This window comes from Ambystoma mexicanum, chromosome 5q (genome assembly GCF_040938575.1).
Source record: "Ambystoma mexicanum isolate Mex_15411 chromosome 5q, UKY_AmexF1_1, whole genome shotgun sequence".
Taxonomy (NCBI): Eukaryota; Metazoa; Chordata; class Amphibia; order Caudata; family Ambystomatidae; genus Ambystoma; species Ambystoma mexicanum.
This window is the reverse complement of record NC_090933.1, coordinates 1,261,998,593-1,262,017,079: the sequence shown is the minus strand read 5'-3', so window position 1 is coordinate 1,262,017,079 and position 18,487 is coordinate 1,261,998,593. Positions and strand designations below refer to the sequence as shown.

At 54.0% G+C, this 18,487-nt stretch overlaps 1 protein-coding gene across 2 annotated transcripts in view; it reads right to left on the bottom strand.

The window, feature by feature from the left end:
* Nucleotides 1-18,487, bottom strand: part of LRRC24 (leucine rich repeat containing 24) — a 148,467-nt gene that overhangs the window by 23,322 nt on the left and 106,658 nt on the right. For both annotated transcript variants that reach the window (XM_069621774.1, XM_069621775.1), the window contains exons 3-4: nucleotides 12,179-12,457; nucleotides 10,631-10,799 (exon numbers count right to left, since the gene is read on the bottom strand). In XM_069621774.1, the coding sequence (XP_069477875.1) occupies nucleotides 10,631-10,799; nucleotides 12,179-12,457 (448 nt within the window). The remainder of the gene's footprint in view (nucleotides 1-10,630; nucleotides 10,800-12,178; nucleotides 12,458-18,487) is intronic.

Below are 18,487 nucleotides of genomic sequence, written 5' to 3'. Positions count from 1 at the left end.
CACCAGTGGCAACCCCAGGCCAGAGGGGCAGAGGGGCACCAGCTTCACTGTCACCGAAGTTGGTGTCCTGGTGGAGCATGTCCTGGGGCAGTATGATGCCCTCTTTGGATCGTCCCGCGCCAGCAAGGAAGGACGGCAGAGGATCTGGGCCGACTGTGTGGTTGCCATCAACGCGGAGGGGGTGGCAACCCGCGACGTCCTGAAGATCAAGAAGCGCTGGGAGGACTTGAGGTCCAGGACCCTTGTGAAGGCCCGGCGCCTCGTGGAGGGGGGCCGGGGCCGCATGAGTTCCATCCAGATGAGGGTCCTGGAACGCGTACGCCCAGCGCTCCACGCCCAGATCCTTGAGAGGGAGGCCCGTCTGGAGTTGAGCGGTAAGTGTCCATGCATTACTGTGTGAGACAGGGCATGTTGCGGTGTGCTGGTTCTATGATACTTGCCTGTATGTGTGCCATAGGCCATGTATGCATGTATGTGTGCAGGGACATCATGGTAATGCATGTGCGACCAGTGATGTGTGATGCACATGGTTGTTGCATGTGTTGAAATGCCGCATGGGGAGCCCTATTCAGATTTAGAACATGAGAGCATGCCAGTCTCTGTACGTGGACATGGGTGGGGGTGAGGGATGGGTGCTGATGCCAGGTACATATATGGTAGCCATGTCTGTGTGCCTGACCTGCGTGTCTGTGACTTGTGCATGCCATGGATGCATGACACATGTGTGTGACAATGCAGAGATTCAGTAAAGCAGCCAAATTACCCTTGTAACCGCTGTGTTTGGTGTGTTTGGGGCCAGATGGATGTGACTGAGGTGAAGTGTGTGCATGTGATGGGCATGAGGCATGATGCATGTGAGTTACATATCATTGAATGTTTCAAGAGTCCATTGGACATCCATGGAAATGTCCATGGCATGCACCATGCCTGTTACTGTGTGTGTTTTGCCTGGACTGACCCATGTGTTGTGGAGGGACATGATGGAAGTGTACTTTGACAGTGGTGCTCATCTGCTATTGCTTCCTGTCTAGGGGACCATTGTACAGTGCCCTGATGCTTGTGTTCTTTGTCTCCCTCTACGCAGCGGCTAGTGAAGAAGAGGGCGGAGACGGCGCTGTGGAGCAAGGCGGCGGGGATGCCCCCACGGCTGCAGCGGAAGGGGTGGGTGAGCCCCCACAGGGGCCTGCTACGGTGGGAGACGGTGAGGAGCCATCCAGGTTGGTGGTTTGCACAGAGGAGGAGGAGGCCGCCACTGGGGCACACATGGGGCCTGGTGGGGGCATCCCTGCTGGTGCAAGTGGTGCAGTCCAGGGCCAGGGGCAGGAGGCAGCACAGGTCACCGTGGAGGGGCCTGTGCATGTCGCTGTCCCTGACCCTGTGAGTGCACCACCATGCACCAGCAGGGATGCCCCGTCCCAGGCCCGTCCGCAGGTAGTGGGGATGTCCATGTCACCTGACTCCCCTCCACCTGCGGACGTGGGAACCCCTGGCCGTGCGGAGAAGGTCCTGATTGGGGTCGCGATGCGCACGGCTGTGATTCGTGATGCCGTGCGTGCTTCCCGGGAGGAGCACGCACGTCATCACGAAGTGCACCGTGCCGACGTGGCCCAATTGGGATCGGCCATGTTCGGGGGTTTCCTGCATGTGTTGGCCAATGTGGCGGCCCTCTCCTCCTCTGTGCAGGCTATCCACCAGTCGTTCTCCTTGCCGTCTTCCAGCCCAGATGCCACCAGGGCCCCCTGTGGACCTGCCCCGACCAATGCAGCCAGCTCGGTGGGGATCCCATCCCTGCCACAGTCGGGAGTCAGAGATCCAGCAGGGGTGGACACCAGAGCAACTGGACCCCAGCAGATGGAGGATGTGACGGCATCATCGGGCAGGGCACGTGCACGACGGCGTCGGTGGTTTCCATCAGCCTGGATGCCGTCGTGCTGGCACAGGCAGTTGCGTCGGAGGCAGCAGCAGGCTCAACGTGGGAGGCATCATGGCTCGGGGCCATCAACATCGGGGGTGCAGGCATCGGCCGGAGGGCAGGAGAACCCTGGAATGGGAGTGGCTTCCGTGTGGGAGAGGTTGTGCCAGCGGATAGGTGCGGAGCGGCAGCGGGCAGAGGAGGAACGGCTCACGATGGTCAGGGCGGAGGACTCCATGCGGAGGGCGCTGAGGCGGGCTGAGTGCCTCGAGGGTCTTCGCAGGGAGTTAGAGCTGGACACTGCGTTATCCCTGCGGGACCTCGGGGCCAGGGAACATGCCCGCCTCCAAGCCATTGACCAGGAGTTCGATGATGCCCTGGCCCATGACAACAACCAGTGAGCCGTCCGAATAGCCCGCTGCCTTTGTATATAGTTGTATAGTTAGGGTTAGGTTTCCTTTGTTTTTTTGAATTTTTTTTGGTTGCGATTGGACAATGCACCACTTTTTTGTATATAGTTCACTTTTTAGTTAGTAGTCAGTTAGGTTTAATTTGGTAGGGCTCATGGACCCAGGATGATCTTCTTAATTTCCTTATTTTAATAATTCAGAATTTTTTCTTGGACATTCTTCTTGTTTAGTTTGATTTGCTTTGTGTTTTTTCTTGTTTGCTGTTCAATACATAATATTTTTTTATTCTTCAATGTGTCGTATCATCTCATTGCTTTCAGGCATGTCATGTTGGGTGTTTTGTCATTCACTTGCAGCCATTGTGTGTGACAGACATGTGTTAAATTGCATTATTTACATTGGGGGTGTAACATGTAATTGCCTTTGATATGTGGGTGGGTGTGATAGTTGGTTGGGCCTTTTGGCAGGGCAGGATGGGCATTACGGACATGATTGGGGAATGTTGGGACCCAGGTGCAGGGGGGCATGTATTGGACATGGGTGGGGGCCTGCTGGCAGGTGCCCCACAGTGCTGGGGGGTGGGGGTGGTGGGTGACATGAGTGGGGGCCTGGTGGAGGGTGCCCCTGGTGGCTGGGGTGTGGGGGGGGTGGGAGCCATGAGTTGGACATGGGTGGGGGCCTGCTGGCAGGTGCCCCACAGTGCTGGGGTGTGGGGGGGTGGGGGACATGAGTTGGACATGGGTGGGGGCCTGCTGGCAGGTGCCCCACAGTGCTGGGGGGTGGGGGACATGAGTTGGACATGGGTGGGGGCCTGCTGGCAGGTGCCCCACAGTGCTGGGGTGTGGGGGGGGGTGGGAGACATGAGTTGGACATGGGTGGGGGCCTGGTGGAGGGTGACCCTGCACTGCTGGGGGGTGGGGTGGTGGGTGACATGAGTGGGGGCCTGGTGGAGGGTGCCCCTGGTGGCTGGGGTGTGGGGGGGGTGGGAGACATGAGTTGGACATGGGTGGGGGCCTGCTGGCAGGTGCCCCACAGTGCTGGGGTGTGGGGGGTGGGAGACATGAGTTGGACATGGGTGGGGGCCTGATGGCAGGTGCCCCACAGTGCTGGGGGGTGGGGGTGGTGGGAGACATGAGTTGGACATGGGTGGGGGCCTGCTGGCAGGTGCCCCACAGTGCTGGGGTGTGGGGGTGGTGGGAGAGTTGGACATGGGTGGGGGCCTGGTGGAGGGTGACCCTGCACTGCTGGGGGGTGGGGTGGTGGGTGACATGAGTGGGGGCCTGGTGGAGGGTGCCCCTGGTGGCTGTGGTGTGGGGGGGGTGGGAGACATGAGTTGGACATGGGTGGGGGCCTGCTGGCAGGTGCCCCACAGTGCTGGGGGGTGGGGGTGGTGGGAGACATGAGTTGGACATGGGTGGGGGCCTGCTGGCAGGTGCCCCACAGTGCTGGGGGGTGGGGGTGGTGGGAGACATGAGTTGGACATGGGTGGGGGCCTGCTGGCAGGTGCCCCACAGTGCTGGGGTGTGGGGGTGGTGGGAGACATGAGTTGGACATGGGTGGGGGCCTGGTGGAGGGTGACCCTGCACTGCTGGGGGGTGGGGTGGTGGGTGACATGAGTGGGGGCCTGGTGGAGGGTGCCCCTGGTGGCTGGGGTGTGGGGGTGGTGGGAGACATGTGTTGGACATGGGTGGGGGCCTGCTGGCAGGTGCCCCACAGTGCTGGGGGGTGGGGGTGGTGGGTGACATGAGTGGGGGCCTGGTGGAGGGTGCCCCTGGTGGCTGGGGTGTGGGGGGGGGGTGGGAGACATGAGTTGGACATGGGTGGGGGCCTGCTGGCAGGTGCCCCACAGTGCTGGGGTGTGGGGGGGGTGGGGGACATGAGTTGGACATGGGTGGGGGCCTGCTGGCAGGTGCCCCACAGTGCTGGGGGGTGGGGGACATGAGTTGGACATGGGTGGGGGCCTGCTGGCAGGTGCCCCACAGTGCTGGGGTGTGGGGGGGGTGGGAGACATGAGTTGGACATGGGTGGGGGCCTGGTGGAGGGTGACCCTGCACTGCTGGGGGGTGGGGTGGTGGGTGACATGAGTGGGGGCCTGGTGGAGGGTGCCCCTGGTGGCTGGGGTGTGGGGGGGGTGGGAGACATGAGTTGGACATGGGTGGGGGCCTGCTGGCAGGTGCCCCACAGTGCTGGGGTGTGGGGGGGGTGGGAGACATGAGTTGGACATGGGTGGGGGCCTGGTGGAGGGTGACCCTGCACTGCTGGGGGGTGGGGTGGTGGGTGACATGAGTGGGGGCCTGGTGGAGGGTGCCCCTGGTGGCTGGGGTGTGGGGGGGGTGGGAGACATGAGTTGGACATGGGTGGGGGCCTGCTGGCAGGTGCCCCACAGTGCTGGGGTGTGGGGGGGGTGGGAGACATGAGTTGGACATGGGTGGGGGCCTGGTGGAGGGTGACCCTGCACTGCTGGGGGGTGGGGTGGTGGGTGACATGAGTGGGGGCCTGGTGGAGGGTGCCCCTGGTGGCTGGGGTGTGGGGGGGGTGGGAGACATGAGTTGGACATGGGTGGGGGCCTGCTGGCAGGTGCCCCACAGTGCTGGGGTGTGGGGGGGGTGGGAGACATGAGTTGGACATGGGTGGGGGCCTGCTGGCAGGTGCCCCACAGTGCTGGGGGGTGGGGGTGGTGGGAGACATGAGTTGGACATGGATGGGGGCCTGCTGGCAGGTGCCCCACAGTGCTGGGGTGTGGGGGTGGTGGGAGACATGAGTTGGACATGGGTGGGGGCCTGGTGGAGGGTGACCCTGCACTGCTGGGGGGTGGGGTGGTGGGTGACATGAGTGGGGGCCTGGTGGAGGGTGCCCCTGGTGGCTGGGGTGGGAGACATGAGTTGGACATGGGTGGGGGCCTGCTGGCAGGTGCCCCACAGTGCTGGGGGGTGGGGGTGGTGGGAGACATGAGTTGGACATGGGTGGGGGCCTGCTGGCAGGTGCCCCACAGTGCTGGGGGGTGGGGGTGGTGGGAGACATGAGTTGGACATGGGTGGGGGCCTGCTGGCAGGTGCCCCACAGTGCTGGGGTGTGGGGGTGGTGGGAGACATGAGTTGGACATGGGTGGGGGCCTGGTGGAGGGTGACCCTGCACTGCTGGGGGGTGGGGTGGTGGGTGACATGAGTGGGGGCCTGGTGGAGGGTGCCCCTGGTGGCTGGGGTGTGGGGGTGGTGGGAGACATGTGTTGGACATGGGTGGGGGCCTGCTGGCAGGTGCCCCACAGTGCTGGGGGGTGGGGGTGGTGGGAGACATGAGTTGGACATGGGTGGGGGCCTGCTGGCAGGTGCCCCACAGTGCTGGGGTGTGGGGGTGGTGGGAGACATGAGTTGGACATGGGTGGGGGCCTGCTGGCAGGTGCCCCACAGTGCTGGGGGGTGGGGGTGGTGGGAGACATGAGTTGGACATGGGTGGGGGCCTGCTGGCAGGTGCCCCACAGTGCTGGGGGGTGGGGGTGGTGGGAGACATGAGTTGGACATGGGTGGGGGCCTGCTGGCAGGTGCCCCACAGTGCTGGGGTGTGGGGGTGGTGGGAGACATGAGTTGGACATGGGTGGGGGCCTGCTGGCAGGTGCCCCACAGTGCTGGGGGGTGGGGGTGGTGGGAGACATGAGTTGGACATGGGTGGGGGCCTGCTGGCAGGTGCCCCACAGTGCTGGGGTGTGGGGGGGGGTGGGAGACATGAGTTGGACATGGGTGGGGGCCTGCTGGCAGGTGCCCCACAGTGCTGGGGGGTGGGGGTGCAAGGGGACATGAGTTGGTGTTCATTAGTTCAAGGAGACATGTGCCTTTGCTGGGGGGCATGCCCATGGTGGGTGGGCTGCCTGCGGGACATGACCAGGGATGCAGGGTAGTCCCCTGTGGTGTGGGCTGCCTGCAGGGGCCGTGGAGGGTGTACAGGGTACACCTGGGAGGACCCACACTGTGAAATCACATGTGGAACTTCCCGCGCACCCCTGAAATACACGCGCACAGGCTGTTCGCGTGTGGAACTTCCCGCGCACCCCTGAAATACACGCGCCCAGGCTGTTCGCGTGTGGAACTTCCCGCGCACCCCTGAAATACACGCGCCCAGGCTATTCGCGTGTGGAACTTCCCGCGCACCCCTGGAATACACGGGCCCAGGCTGTTCGCGTGTGGAACTTCCCACGCACCCCTGAAATACACGCGGCCAGGCTATTCGCGTGTGGAACTTCCCGCGCACCCCTGAAATACACGCGCCCAGGCTGTTCGCGTGTGGAACTTCCCCCGCACCCCTGAAATACACGCGCCCAGGCTGTTCGCGTGTGGAAATTCCCGCGCACCCCTGAAATACACGCGCCCAGGCTGTTCGCGTGTGGAACTTCCCGCGCACCCCTGCAATACACGCGCCCAGGCTGTTCGCGTGTGGAACATCCCCCGCACCCCTGAAATACACGCGCCCAGGCTGTTCGCATGTGGAAATTCCCGCGCACCCCTGAAATACACGCGCCCAGTCTGTTCGCGTGTGGAACTTCCCGCGCACCCCTGGAATACACGCGCCCAGGCTATTCGCGTGTGGAACTTCCCGCGCACCCCTGGAATACACGCGCCCAGCCTATTCGCGTGTGGAACTTCCCGCGCACCCCAGAAATACACGTAGCCCGCTCCCCCAGACCCGATCGCGTGTGAAACTTCACGCGAACCCCTGTGATGCACGTACCCTGCTGAAATCGCGTGTTAGACTTCCCGCGCACCCCGGTATACACGCACACATATTTTTTGTCAGCGGGTGTCCGTGTTTGTGGGTACCCCTTTGCACGTCTTTGTTCCTGGAGGGCCACAGTATGGGACATTCATCATGGCAGTATATAGGTGCGATTAGTTGGCGCACCTTTTGGCGCACATTTCTTACAGCCGCAGAGACGCTACCGCCTGCTTTCTTGTGGCGGTTGTGTTTGTGCCTGTGCGCTGGTTTGAGCGTGCGCTTTTTTCCCCTATTCTATTCCATGAATACGTGTTGTAGGCGAGCGTGTGGGCGTTCCGCGCACTTGTGCCCTGTACTTCCCCCGTGACGCCCACGTTTTGGCAAGTTGTTCCCCATTCCGAGTGTTACGCCCGTGTTCCGCCTACTTTTGTTGCGTGCGCCGCGCTATGTGCGATTTTCGCTGTGGCCTGTGCGATTTTCGCAGTGACCTGGCGCACGCTGTTAGATGGCCTGTGCGCTAACGTGCGCCGCGCACTTTTTATCGCACATCCGCTGGTTTTCTCGCGCACGGCCTTCCATGAATCGACGTGCGCTGCTTTTCGTGCGATTTTCGCACGTTCACTGCGATTTTCGCTATTCCACTGCGATTCGCACGTTTTTGCCCACTTGCGCCGCGCTAATTATTCCATGAATCGGTGTGTCAATGTATAGCCTATGTATTAACCTGTCGCTGACATACAAATTATAATGACATTACCATTCTCATATGTATCTGCCCTTTTCGTGCTCAGGGAGTATCCAGTGCAATCCATTCCTCTGCCAAACACACAAAGACCTCTGATTGGTAGTACTGAAGGAGGTTATTGGTTTCCATGTGTTGGAGGAGTTGTGTAGCCATGTGTCTGCTGACCCGAGGAGGGAGAGCGGAGCATTGCTTTGGCATTAAAGAGTTGTAAAATCACATCCTCTGCACTTTCCACAAATAACCAAGAGCCCATAACTCCAAAGATCCCAATCAACTTCCCCTACCGTCATGATGCGCTGTCGCTCTATATGACGTGGGTCATATTCATCTTCCCCTAGTGTCATGATGCGCTGTCGCTCTATATGACGTGGGTCATATTCAACTTCCCCCGGCGTCATGATGCGCTGTCGCTCTGTTGGAAGTGGGCCAATATTCAACTTCCCCTAGCGTCATGATGCGCTGTCACTGTATATGAAGTAGGTCATATGGAACTTCTCCTGGTGACATGATGCACGGTCGCTCTATATGAAGTGGGTCATATTCAACTTCCCCTGGCGTCATGATGCGCTGTCGCTCTATATGAAGTAGGTCATATTCAACTTCCCCTAGTGTCATGATGTGCTGTTGCTCTGTATGAAGTGGGTCATATTAATCTTCCCCCGGCGTCATGATGCGCTGTCGCTCTATATGAAGTGGGTAATATTCAACTTCCCCTAGTGTCATGATGCACTGTTGCTCTATATGAAGTGGGTAATATTCAACTTCTCCTGGTGACATGATGCACGGTCGCTCTATATGAAGTGGGTCATATTCAACTTCCCCTGGCGTCATGATGCGCTGTCGCTCTATATGAAGTAGGTCATATTCAACTTCCCCTAGTGTCATGATGTGCTGTTGCTCTGTATGAAGTGGGTCATATTCATCTTCCCCGGCGTCATGATGCGCTGTCGCTCTATATGAAGTGGGTAATATTCAACTTCCCCTAGTGTCATGATGCACTGTTGCTCTATATGAAGTGGGTCATATTCATCTTCCCTAGCGCCATGATGCACGGTCGCTCTATATGAAGTGGGTAATATTCAACTTCCCCCGGCGTCATGATGTACTGACTGTTGCTCTGTATGAAGTTGGTCATATTCAACTTCCCCTAGTGCCATGATGCGCTGTCGCTCTGTATGAAGTGGGTAATATTCAACTTCCCCTAGTGCCATGATGCGCTGTCGCTCTGTATGAAGTGGGTCATATTCAACTTCCCCTAGCGTCATGATGCGCTGTCGCTCTGTATGAAGTTGGTCATATTCAACTTCCCCTAGTGTCATGATGCGCTGTCGCTCTATAGGAAGTGGGTCATGTTCATCTTCCCCTAGCGTCATGATGCACTGTTGCTCTATATGAAGTGGGTCATATTCAACTTCCACCGGAGTCATGATGCGCTGTCGCTCTATATGAAGTGGGTCATATTCAACTTCCCCCGGAGTCATGATGCGCTGTCGCTATATATGAAGTGGGTAATATTAATCTTCCCCTAGCGTCATGATGCGCTGTCGCTCTATAGGAAGTGGGTCATATGAAACGGATTTGTTCTCAGTTTTCAATTATCGATACATGTTAGATCCCTTCTCTTTTGACTACACAAGCTTTTCAATTTGCCCAGGCCATCTCCTTTAAAACTTGTTTTTTGAATATTTTATAAATGCTGGATGACCTTCTCCGCTCTGCAGTTTTCCTTTTACTAAAATTATTCCGGTAGCAGAAACAAATGTTAATTGAATTTGATCTTTGTAACAAATTAGTGCTCAGTATTTTAAAACGGTACTGCATACTTCATTAAAATGTGCTTAACGTTCCTCTTCTCTTGACATGCAATACGTTGTTCAAAATGATGGTGTAATTTTAATGTAATTCGAGTAGGGAATGGAACGTTACATGTCTCGATGTTTTATTTGCTTTACTGTTTTATCATTTTCAATGATCACACTACACTGTTAAGTGACTCTCTACAATTGCTATTACTAAAAGGTTTGGCTCCAACACCTTTTTGTAAAGCCTTATGTTTTCTTTAACTGTTTAATGTGCATCATTGAAAAGGGTTTAAAGGGCTGTGCACTATGCAGGCATAAGCAATATTATTATTATTATTATTTTGTTTAAAGTGCATTTGATTGCGAAGCAACCTTTTCACACTATTCCAATTCCAAAGAGTCGCAATTAAAATACACACCTAATATTATTTGATAGAATCCCCTGCATGAAGGGTTAATGGCCATTCTGGGTAGTTTTTATTTCAAGTGTGTTCCTTTCAGAGCATCATGCAAAAGCCACTATTCTGGGATCTGGCATAAGCTGGAAGATGGAGAAGTAGCGTTGGGCTGGATCGATGGGGGTTTTGGGGGGGCGGGGGAGGGTGGGTAGGACGGATCTTGCGTAGGGACGAATGCTCAAAAAGCCAATAGTGACGTATGCTGGAGATCGTACAGACGCGGCTTAGCCGGTACTTGTAGAGCAGCCGAAAGCCCACACTTGGCGCAGGACAATCATCTTTCTGTCATTTTTGGGAACCGCCGCACCCCTTAGGTAAACACGTCACAATTCATACTGTATATACACACATGGCCCATAATGCCAGGATAGCTCTTCCAGTTATTAGAAAAACTTGAGGAAGCACTTGACACACAGTTCTTTTTCCTTTATTCCAGATTCCAGGAAGAGTGCCATGGAATTGGATGTTAGAGCTACAGGGCATGACAGAGGGTTCGGTCAGTGTTGGTCCTGGTGTGACCTCAACTATGGTTCCTCTAGGATAGTGTGACTTTGAAACACACAAACACATCACATATGAGATAAATGTCTGAGGTTTACCTGTCAGCCTCAGAACCTGCAGGCTGATCAGAGGCCGCAGGGCCGCGCGGCTGATGGTCTGCAGGTTGTTCTTGCTGAGGTCCAGCAAAGCGAGCGAGGACAGCCCTGCCAACGCCTGCTCCTCCATGCTCTCAATGTTGTTCTCCTGCAGGTGCAGCTCCTGCAGCCTCTGCAAAACACAAGGTCAAAGGTCAGCATTCATCCAGGAGCCAATCAGGCTTTTGCGGCCTGTGTCAGTGGCCAATGGGCAAAACCAAGAGGAGAACTGGGAAGATGAGCGGGCAGTGGTAAGAGCTGGAGTGAGGGGCAGGAGAAGACAAACCGGTCAATAAAAGGGGATCGCTGCAGAGGAAACAAATAGCTCTGGTTTAGTCCATGTAAGTGCTTTAGGAGTATTTATTCTATCACGTGTTCAGTGTAGTCAGACCCCAACCTACACTACCTCATCATGTGCCCCAGTAAGGAACTGATCTTCAAGGAACATCTTATTGTCTTTTGACCCCCTCTAATATCACCTCCCTGACATAATTCCCCTTTTTTTATCCAGTACCCCATCAGTTGCTAGCTAGGTTCTTGCTACATAGGTCTCATTCTTACAATGCAGTGTTTATACATCACAAAAATAAGGTAGCCCAGAGTGGCTACTCCTTTTGTACCAACCATACTTTATGGCGGCACATCGGATTGAACAGTTTATGTAGGCTGGCATAGAGTGGCAAGGCTACAGACTTTCCTGCTCTGTGTAATGTTGCCTTTTAGAATGTTTCGAATGTGACAGCGCCAATCTTATTAAGACCATCAGGTCACCTAAGGAAGCCAGCCGTTTCTCAGCCAGATCAATACGGGAGTGGCGCGAGAGTGGTAGGAGACAAAAACATCGGCGTTGAGCCGTGGGTGTAAGGAGTAAACATGAGATGGGACGTGCAGAAGGGGAGAAGCATAGAGGAAGAGGAGCGGGTCAAGAGGCAGAGGAGGTTAGGTCAATGAGATTGGCAAGGCAGGGGTTAGAATTCACGGATATGGTTTAGCTTAGTTTAATATTTATAACACGTCAAAGGCCCGGCGGCAAAAAGGCAAACAAATAAAACAGAAAAGTACCAAGACAAGTGGGGCATGACAACAAGAGTAGTCAATGATTGGAAACAACCATACAGGAAATTGGCTATATGTTGGTTTACTAATCATTAAGCCAAGAGTTTATGTGAAGAAGACGGTCTTCAAGGCCTTCTTAAAGATTGAGAGAGAACACCATTCTCTGAGATTGGCTGTGAGGCTGCCCCATAGACAAGGCGCTATGGAATCCAATGCCAGATTCCCGGCTCTAACAAGTTTGCCGCGTGGGTGGACCAGAAGGTTAGAGTTGTTGGATCGCAACACCTGGGAGTTTGGTTCAAAGGTGGATCTAATTTGCTTGCAAGTGGATGGGAGCACGCCCGTATAAACACGAGTGATGGTAATAACCTTGGAAGCAATGCGCTCCCTGTTGTTTTGAAGGCTACAGGGATGCGGCGCGTGGCGGGAGAGCAGGGCAATAATCACTGGCTTTACCTGCAGGTCGTAGAAGGTGTAGTCCAGGAGCCTGGTGATGTGGTTGCTGGCCAGGTAGAGCACCCTCAGGTTCTCCAGGCCCTTGAAGAGGCTGCCGTTGAGGACATGGATGCAGTTGCCGTTGAGGGCCAGCTCCAGCAAGTGCGTCTGGCTGTGGAAGGCCCCCGGCTCCAGGGCAGAGATGCTGTTATTCTGAATGTACAGGTACTGCAGCCTGGAGAGTTGGGCGAGCTGCTGGAGCCGGACCTGAGTGATGCTGTTGTCCTGCAGGAACACCGTCTGGAGGAGACAAAAAGGAGTCAAAAGAAGTCCGTTATTTCCACTCTCTGCCAGCAGTTGAGCAGTTTTGAGCGACTAGAGGAAGCAGTTCATCCCCTATCATAGAATGTGGTTGTGTGGCTTATAAGTGTGCGTGAACATTCTGTTGGTTTATGTAGTTTGGAATAGCAGATTTATCACAAGGTGCACCCCCATTCAGCCATACCACCTGCAAAAAAAATCAGGATTTGCAGCCCTCAACCCCTCATCAGTGTCTCAGATTGGGCGGGATTCCAACAGTCCCAGAGAATTATATTTGCAGCCAATAGGGTTTTGTGGATATTGTGGCCTGAGGGCTGGAGCATTGCACATGCATAGATTAATCAGGAGACTTGGCTTTCCAGCCAATCAGGCATTCATAATGCATCGGCCACTCGGATTGGTTGGAATCATGCCCCACCTCCCATCCGCTTTGCAGCTGGAGCAGAATCAAGGGCAGCATTGACAGCTCTTGCTCCCCCTGTGGACATGAAGGCTTCCCCTCTGAGGACCTAGTCATGGAGCTCTTCATATTGGTCACACCTTTTGCTCTTGGTTTGGAGGTGGATCTGAAAGCTTTTTAATGAGAACACACCAATCTGTAAGTTTCATTTTGAAATATTCCCTGTTCTTGGGCCCGCAACCTTGGCATTTGTCAGCAAAAACATCTGAAGAGCTAAGCGAACCTAGCCACAGAGGCGTTGCCAAAAGCCTCTGGTCTTTTGGTTGTAGCCCCGGTTAGAATCTCAGGATCTACAACCAACAGGCTAGCTAGCCCCAGGTCCTGAAAATCCCAACATTAGTGTAGCCCCGGATCTTTTCCAGACTTAGCAACACCCCTGCCTAGCCATTATAGTCATGGGTGTCGGAATGATGGAAGTTGTAGCCCATCTGGAGAGACACAGGTTGCAGACCGCCCGTACATTATTCACTTGCACACCCAAGACAACCTTGGTTTCAGAAATGTAGCATATTAGCAAAGAAATGGGTATGCAGTCACCCATCACTATAGAAAGTGGTTGCATGTCTAATCTTTTTCTGATCAATTTCTTTCTCTAATTTGTTTATTAGAAAGAGGGGCTGACCTCATGCATCCACCACTGCTGCCCCTACAAAGCCACCCACCTCCACCAATATTGCCCAACCCCAATTTACCATCTACATTTTTGGCCGAACATTTGAGCACAATGAGAAAAAAAGATTCTACAAAAAAAAAAAAAAAACGATCAATAGACCTACTTCCCAAAAAGCAAGGACTGGGCTAATTGTCTCCTTAACGCATCTCTTGCTGAGTGAGCAGGTTACAGTCAGAGGAGAATTCACCATTACTTCAATTATTCTTTGTGATGTGAATCCCATTTACTGAATAGCTTGGCACGGCCGCTACATGATATTTTTGTTGTTAATTCTTTAAATACATAAGCCTTCACCCCAACAAAATATATGAATCAATAACGATCTATTAAATATCTAAAGTCGATGAGTAGGTTATATATTTGTTATTAGTCCTGAATTGCTAACGTGCGACTCAATAAAATGTTACATGTAGCCACTTTACAGCTTTTTAAAACAAAGCTGAATTGCCAAACCGGCCTTTGCGGAAGGTGCACCAAGGACATGGCCGTCCATGTCCCTAGCACATTTTTGCACCAAAAAAGGAACATTCTTTTGGCTTTAGTTAGGGAACCTCCCGCCACTCCTGCTCCCCATCCCCCAAGGTGAGGGTAGAAGTGAATACCGTAACACTGCTAGATCATTCCCCATCTAAAGCGGTTATAGGTGCGACTCACCCACCACTGCCAGGCTGCATATGGCGAGTTCCTCTGGATGCACTCCTTGGTCTCACGTCCCCCAGATGCGGCAAAACTGCTAATGTGAATGGACTACTGCACTAGGGAGAGCCAGAAGCACTTCTGAATAGTAATCTTAATGGGGGAACCCATCCAGCCTGGCCTATATTGGCAGAGCCGGCTTTCCTGGATGAGACACACACTCCCCATGTGTTGGGGCACCAATTAAAGCAGGGCAATGTCCAACTTTAATTGGGGAGACATCACATGGGGAGTAGATGTCTGGTCCATTGGACGTCCGCCCACCAGAGGTGCTTTCAGTCATCTGCTACTGGAGCTCTCCAGTTTCAAGTCACGTGAAGAACCTGGTCTACAAGCGGAACCCTAGGACAATGAGAGGAAGAACTTGCCAATGGCCGTATGGCCAATGCTCACACACCACTGGCCATTTTTTTTACATCAGGCAGTCAGCTGGCCCCCACTGAACACGTTACCTCTACGGCTCTCCACCGTCACCAACCAACCACTCCATAAAATGATAATGGTCCCACTCAATACAGCAATATTGTGTAACTCAAGCCCTAGGCTTTGCAACGCTTGCTTTGTGTGCCATTATTTTGAACACACACATCGCAAGGCATAAAGCCATTTTGTGGCACAAAGCTATTGCACTTACTGTCTGGATTAAATTAGTTTCTTAGGTTGGTATGAGGGATGGGTTGAATCTTGAGTGTTTAGCCTTTGAGCGTATGAAGGAGTCGTGTCATTGGCGTTCCCTAGACTGTGGGTAAACAATCCTCAGGCACACCTTATTTACAGTCTCTATTCAGCTAGTTCAGCTGTGTAAAGCGATTAACGAATGCGAGGGGCTTTGGGGATGGGGCAGAAAACAACCACCACAGCTTTGGCGTCATGCTATCGTTACCGGTCATACACCCCGCCTAGGTGGCGAGGTGCATCATGAAATGAGTCCGACTTTACATTCCTTCTATTTTCAACTTTTCCCTGGAGGACCCACACTACTTTTTCAAGAGGGTGTACCTCTTGTGCCTTGCTAATGCAAGCAAACAGATATGAAAAATACAATGTCCCGATGAAGGCATCCGTATATGCCGAAACGCGCTGAGCGAAGAGATCAACAGAGCAGTGGAATTAACCGTGCTGTTTTGAAAATTAATCCTCTGTTTATAAAATACCTTCCAACTCATCAGTCTCAAGACTGATCCTTATGAATATGTGCTTGAAGTTTTTCATAGAACTCCTTTTTTGAATGGCCTTTGTTTAATTTCTCAATTGGCGAAGACCAACTACCGTTGACGGATTTCAGTTTATTGGTGTGCAGGGGGCCGCAGTACCCTCACATATAGGCAGAGCGGGCCTTAGGGGGGGCGAGCCGGGCGACCGCCCGGGGCGTCGCACCCCCCAGGGTGCCTTTTTCCCCTGCCACGCCAGCTCGGGGGAGTCTTTCAAGGGTCCCCCGAGCTGGCGTTGTGGGACAAGGCGCAGCAGGCGGCCTTTTACTGTAAAAGGTGCCCGCGGCGGTGGGTGCATTTAAAAGCGCCTCTCCGCCGTGGACACTTTTCACAAAAAAAGGCGCCATTAGCCACCCACCACGCCAGCTTCGGGGAGTCTTTCAAGCGCTCCCCGAGCTGGCGTGGTGGCAGAAGGTGTGGCAGGCGCCACATTGTCATTGAATGAACCCGCGATGGCAGGCTCCTTCAATGACAATGGGGTGCAAACGGAACCTATTTAACCTCCTCGCCGGAGCGAGGAGGTTAAAAAAACAAAAAAAAAAATTAAAGTTGCCCATCCTGGCCCCGCCCCCTACCGCCCCACCCCCTGTTAGCCAGGGGGGCGCGGTGGGCGAGGGGGGGCGCCAGTTGGCCCAGGGCGCTGCTGGCCTTAAGGCCGGCCGTGCATATAGGATACTGGTCTGAATTGTTGGTGGTGAAGGGAGAGCGGTGGTGTGCACAACGCGAGGCAGATTACGCAATGAAGGGCTTTGTGTAGTTGTGTGGAGCGGTTCCTGGATAACAAATACCATTTGCTTCTTAACATGGGTGTGTGATCACATCACAGGGGATGGGCAGAAGGGGAAGTCTCAAATTACAAATGCCAAAAGGGTAGGAGTAATAACTGGAAAAAGGATGGCACTCTAAGCCAAACTACTTTCAAACAGAGGGGGCGCCATCTGAGAAACCGCCACTGGGCTGATCGGTGTTGTGAAGAAAACTGCTTTCCGTTTACATTAAATACCCCAGCTAGCGCATGTCCAATGGCCCATTCTAGTCAGGGGAAGGCCCGGGGGGGCGGGGGGGTGATTTGTAAAAAAAAAAAGCATTTATCATTAGAACCCATAAAAAACAAAATAGTTGCAGGGTAAACCTACGAAACGGGGCGAGGGTGTGGGTTAATCCAGCCTTTTGCAACACAGAAGCTGTGAAATATATCAGTATACATTTCGACAATGCCCCACAATGGAGGGCTTGGTGGGTCAACAGGAATCGGGCTAAAAAGTGCCAAACTGCTCGTATTCCAGTTGCGCTGTGTGCCCAAGATTCAGAGAAAGTGGGGGGTACAGCAGCCCTGGAGAGGTGACTGCCCCAGGGTCCGTACATCACCCTCACCTCTTTCCATGTTATCACGCTCTAGTCTGGCCAATCAACGCAGACGGTTACTTGGCCCTTAACCGCTGTAGTTCCAATTAGTTACACAAGATGGGGCTGTTTATTCATCCATTGTGACCCTGGGCACCCGTACGCCGTGTTTTGGCGCAATACTTTTGGCGCAGGTCCCGTTTAGGTGCGCCCTGGTGGCCGCGGCCATCGGGGCGCAGGGACCTGCGTGCAGAGATATTTACGTTTCACTTCAATATACGGACAACCAAACCATGGGAAAATGCAGTGCTTTGGTTGACAGTATATTTAAGCCAACAGTAGCCGCTCAGCACATGGAGCTGCACGGCGAGTGCACACTCCATACAGAAATCGGTTGCTGTGTCCTGCAAACATAACACTGCAACCTATTTCTGCACGGAGCGTGCACTCGCCGTGCAGCTCCATGTGCTGAGCGCAGGGTCGGCCTTACCAGCGGTAGTACCACATACGGCAAAACAAAAATGTGGCAGCCTGCCCCTCCTCCTCCCAAGCGCCCCTGGTTTTGCACGAGAGGGGCACCAAATTCTTCAGTAGGGCGCTGATGCAAAAGCATCAGCGCCCCATTGATATTAAATGCACTCCATTGCCGAGAGCGGGCACATTTAATTTCAATAGGGCACTTGACGTGCATTCTCCCACAACGCTAGCTTGGGGGTGACCGTGAAAGACTTCCCCGAGCTGGCACGGTGGGGACTATTGGCACCCCGAATGATCGCCCGGGCGGTCCGTCCTGCAGCTACTGTTTGCTTAAATATACTGTCAACCAAACCACTGACGCAAACCATAATTAGCTCGGAGCGCAGCTGCCTGCACCCTGCTGGTCATGGCCAACAGGAACCTGCGCCAAAAGCGCAGTACTGAAACGGCCAGCGCCCAAAGTGCTGCACGGGGATGTCTGGCTTCGTGGCCACACCCTTAATGGAGCCGATAGAACAGATCGTCAAGTCCATTTCTGAAAAACGAAATCTTTCTATAGTATCTGCACACACAACACGAAAGAATCCAGAGAACCGAAAAGAAAAAAAGATTTCGATTCATAAAAACCTGGTGTGCTATTGACAAAACCCTAAAGCGCTCCCAATGACCGTTGGCCGCTGAAAAGGCCAACGAGCACCTTTTCCCGCCTCTCCTCCCTTTCCGAACTCTCAGGCAGCCGACATCTTGCCAGCCTGCCACAGGTGGCCATGGTCATACCCATCTTGAAAAACGTACTTCTGACCCCAATAATCCATTCCACAAGCCCATTTACCCTCTGCCGCAAAACTCTAAAACCTTGGCACGAGTGGGCATTAATCACGTTGTGAACTACCTGCAACCTCTTCCAATCTGGGTTTCACAGCAGACATTCCACTGAGACAGCTCTCTCGGGTCTCAAAATTCCTCATTGCGGCTCAGCACTCAACTTTCATCTCTCTTACTACCTATAACAGTGGCTCATCTCTCCCTCCACCAAACTCTCCCCATCCTTCGCTTCAAAGACCCATTGATCTCTTGGGTGGCCACAGCTCTCAAACCGACCCTACTCAATCTCTGGGAACCTTGATATCACCTCCCACCCTCTCCAG